The 2,575-nt window shown below is 58.4% G+C and overlaps 1 protein-coding gene across 1 annotated transcript; it reads right to left on the minus strand.

Moving 5' to 3' along the window:
* Positions 1-4: 4 nt before the first annotated feature.
* On the minus strand, positions 5-1,762 carry LOC120501074 (transcriptional repressor p66-beta-like). The gene is made up of 2 exons (XM_039706759.1): positions 1,405-1,762; positions 5-312 (listed from the first exon to the last, which is right to left on the minus strand). Exons 1-2 carry the CDS (start codon positions 1,667-1,669, stop codon positions 5-7), a joined length of 573 nt encoding a protein of 190 aa, XP_039562693.1. The 5' UTR covers positions 1,670-1,762.
* Between the last annotated feature and the right edge of the window lie 813 nt (positions 1,763-2,575).

Raw genomic sequence — 2,575 nt, forward strand, 5'->3', positions numbered from 1 at the left:
GGGATCAATGGGAACAATGGGATGGGATCGATGGAATCAATGGGATCAATGGGATGGGTGCTTTGGGACGGCCTGACCCCACGGGAAGGGCCATCCCAGGGATCCCAACCTGCTCCTGCTGCAGGGCCTTGACGAAGGCGTTCTTGAGGCGGTTCGTGTGCTCGGCCTTGAGCGCCTTCTTCTGGTTGGAGGTCTGGCACTGCTCGCACAGGATCCGCCCGCCCTTCTCCTGCTTCCAGTGCGGCGTGAAGTCCGTGCGGCACTGCGCGCACACGAAGGGCTCCACGCGCGGCACGGCCGGCGCGCTCTTCCCTGCAACACGGCCTGCCTCAGCACCGCGCCCCGCGCCGCGCCGCCGCAGGGCCGCGGGAACCGCGAAAACTGGCGGCAAGGACTGAGGGGTTTGGGTGGGTCATGGGAATCGGCCAAATCCTGAGAATTTGGTTTGAAATCCTGAGAATTTGGTCTAAAATCCTGCAAATTGGCAAATGTCCTGACAATTTGGTCTAAAATCCTGAGAATTGACCAAAATCCTGAGAATTTGGTCTAAAATCCAGCAAATCGGCAAAAATCCTGAGAATTTGGTCTAAAATCCTGAGAATCAACCAAAATCCTGAGAATTTGGTCTAAAATCCTGAGAATGTGGTCTAAAATCCTGAGAATTTGGTCTAAAATCCTGAGAATGTGGTCTAAAATCCTGCAAACTGGCAAAAATCCTGAGAATTTGGTATGAAATTCTGAGAATCGGCCAAAATCCTGAGAATTTGGTATGAAATCCTGAGAATCGGCCAAAATCCTGAGAATTTGGTATGAAATCCTGAGAATTTGGTCTAAAATCCCACGAATCGACCAAAATCCTGAGAATTTGGTCTAAAGTCCCTCAAATCCAGTCTGAAATCCCACAACCCCATGAAAAACCTTCAAACCCACCCCAAAACTTCACACCTTCCCCCCAAACCCCCACCACCAACACCTTCTAAAACCCTTCCAACCGGCCCCAAAGCCCTAAACCCCACCATCGAGGGGGTGAGAATTCCCAAATTGTGCCCCAAAATCCAGTGGCTGTGGCCTGAGCTGTCCCATGCCGCTCATCCCATCCCATCCCATCCCATCCCATCCCATCCCATCCCCTCCCATCCCATCCCATCCCATCCCAGCCCACCCCATCCCCTCCCATCCCATCCCATCCATCCCATCCCATGGATCCAATCCCATCCCATCCCATCCCATCCCATGGATCCCATCCCATGGATCCCATCCCATCCCATTGATCCCATCCATCCCATCCCATCGATGGCATGATCAGCATGGCACCGTTTCACCCCGGAACGCCCCAAATCGCGGTCGCAGCCCCGGCAATCCCTCCCCAGCTCCCTCTCCCCTGGGGCCGACGCCGGCAGTGACCTTGGCTGTCGATGACGCTCTGCACCACCTCCTCCAGCCCCACCATGTAGATGAACTCGCTGTTGGCGGCGCTGGGCAGGAAGTGCAGGAGCGGCGCCGGCGGCTTGGGCGGCGGGATCTCCAGGAGCGTCTTCTCCAGCTGCTTGCGCAGCGCCAGCTTGGCCGCCGCCTGCGAGTTGGCGGCGTCGGAGAGGGCGCTGGGGCTGGGGAGAGGGGACGACACGCGGGCCACCGAGCCCGGCTGCATGTGGGACGCGAGGTTCATGTAGATGGCGGAGGAGGACGAGCGCTGGCACGGCACCGAGGAGCCGGATTGCTGCGGGGGAGAGGGGATCAGCGGGAATGTGGGAGCAGCGGGAATGTGGGAGCAGTGGGAATGTGGGATTGGGTGGGAATGTGGGATCAGCGGGAATGTGGGATTGGGGGGGGATTTGGGATTAGATGGGAATGTGGGACCAGGGAGGGAATTTGGGATCAGTGGGAATTTGGGATCAAGGTGGGAATTTGGGATCAGGTGGGAATTCGGGATCAGGTGGGAATTTGGGATTGCTGGGAGTGCCAGGCTCACAGACCCCCGGAGCCGTCAGGGGGGACACAGGGGCTGGGGAGTCCTGGGAATGCAGAGGGGAGGGGGAGCAGGGGTGGACCGGGGGTGTGGGTCGTGCAAACCAGTCCAAACCAGTCCAAACCAGTGCAAAGTGGTCCAAACCAGTGCCCCAACCAGTGCTCAACCAGCCCCAACCAGTACAAAGCACTGCCCAAACCGGTACAAACCGGTAAAAAACGAGTGCAAAGCAGTGCAAACCAGTAACAACCAGTGCCCGGGCAGCACACACCAGTGCCCAACCAGCCCCAAGCAGTGCCCAGGCAGCCCCAACCAGTGCCCAACCAGCCCAAACCAGAGTCCAAGCAGCCCAAACCAGTGCCCAGGCAGTCCACACCAGTGCAAAGTGGTACCAACCAGTGCCCAACCAGCCCAAACCAGTGCCCAACCAGCCCAAACCAGAGTCCAGGCAGTCCAAACCAGTGCCCAGGCAGTCCACACCAGTTCAGAGTGGTACCAAGCAGTGCCCGCCCAGCCCAAAGCAGTGAAAACCAGCCCAAAGCAGTGCCCTGCACTGTGCAGGCAGCCCCAGGCAGTGCCCAGGCAGTGCCAGGCAGCCCCAGGCAG

The sequence above is a fragment of the Passer montanus genome, unplaced genomic scaffold (assembly GCF_014805655.1).
Source record: "Passer montanus isolate IOZ18808 unplaced genomic scaffold, ASM1480565v1 scaffold1988, whole genome shotgun sequence".
NCBI classification, from domain to species: Eukaryota; Metazoa; Chordata; class Aves; order Passeriformes; family Passeridae; genus Passer; species Passer montanus.

Excerpts from the sequence above, each read along its gene's own strand:
- LOC120501074 (XM_039706759.1), bottom strand. The coding sequence starts at position 1,669 with ATGAACCTCGCGTCCCACATGCAGCCGGGCTCGGTGGCCCGCGTGTCG. Across the intron at positions 313-1,404 it reads GAGCGTCATCGACAGCCAAG|GGAAGAGCGCGCCGGCCGTG; the intron begins GTCACTGCCGGC and ends GCCGTGTTGCAG.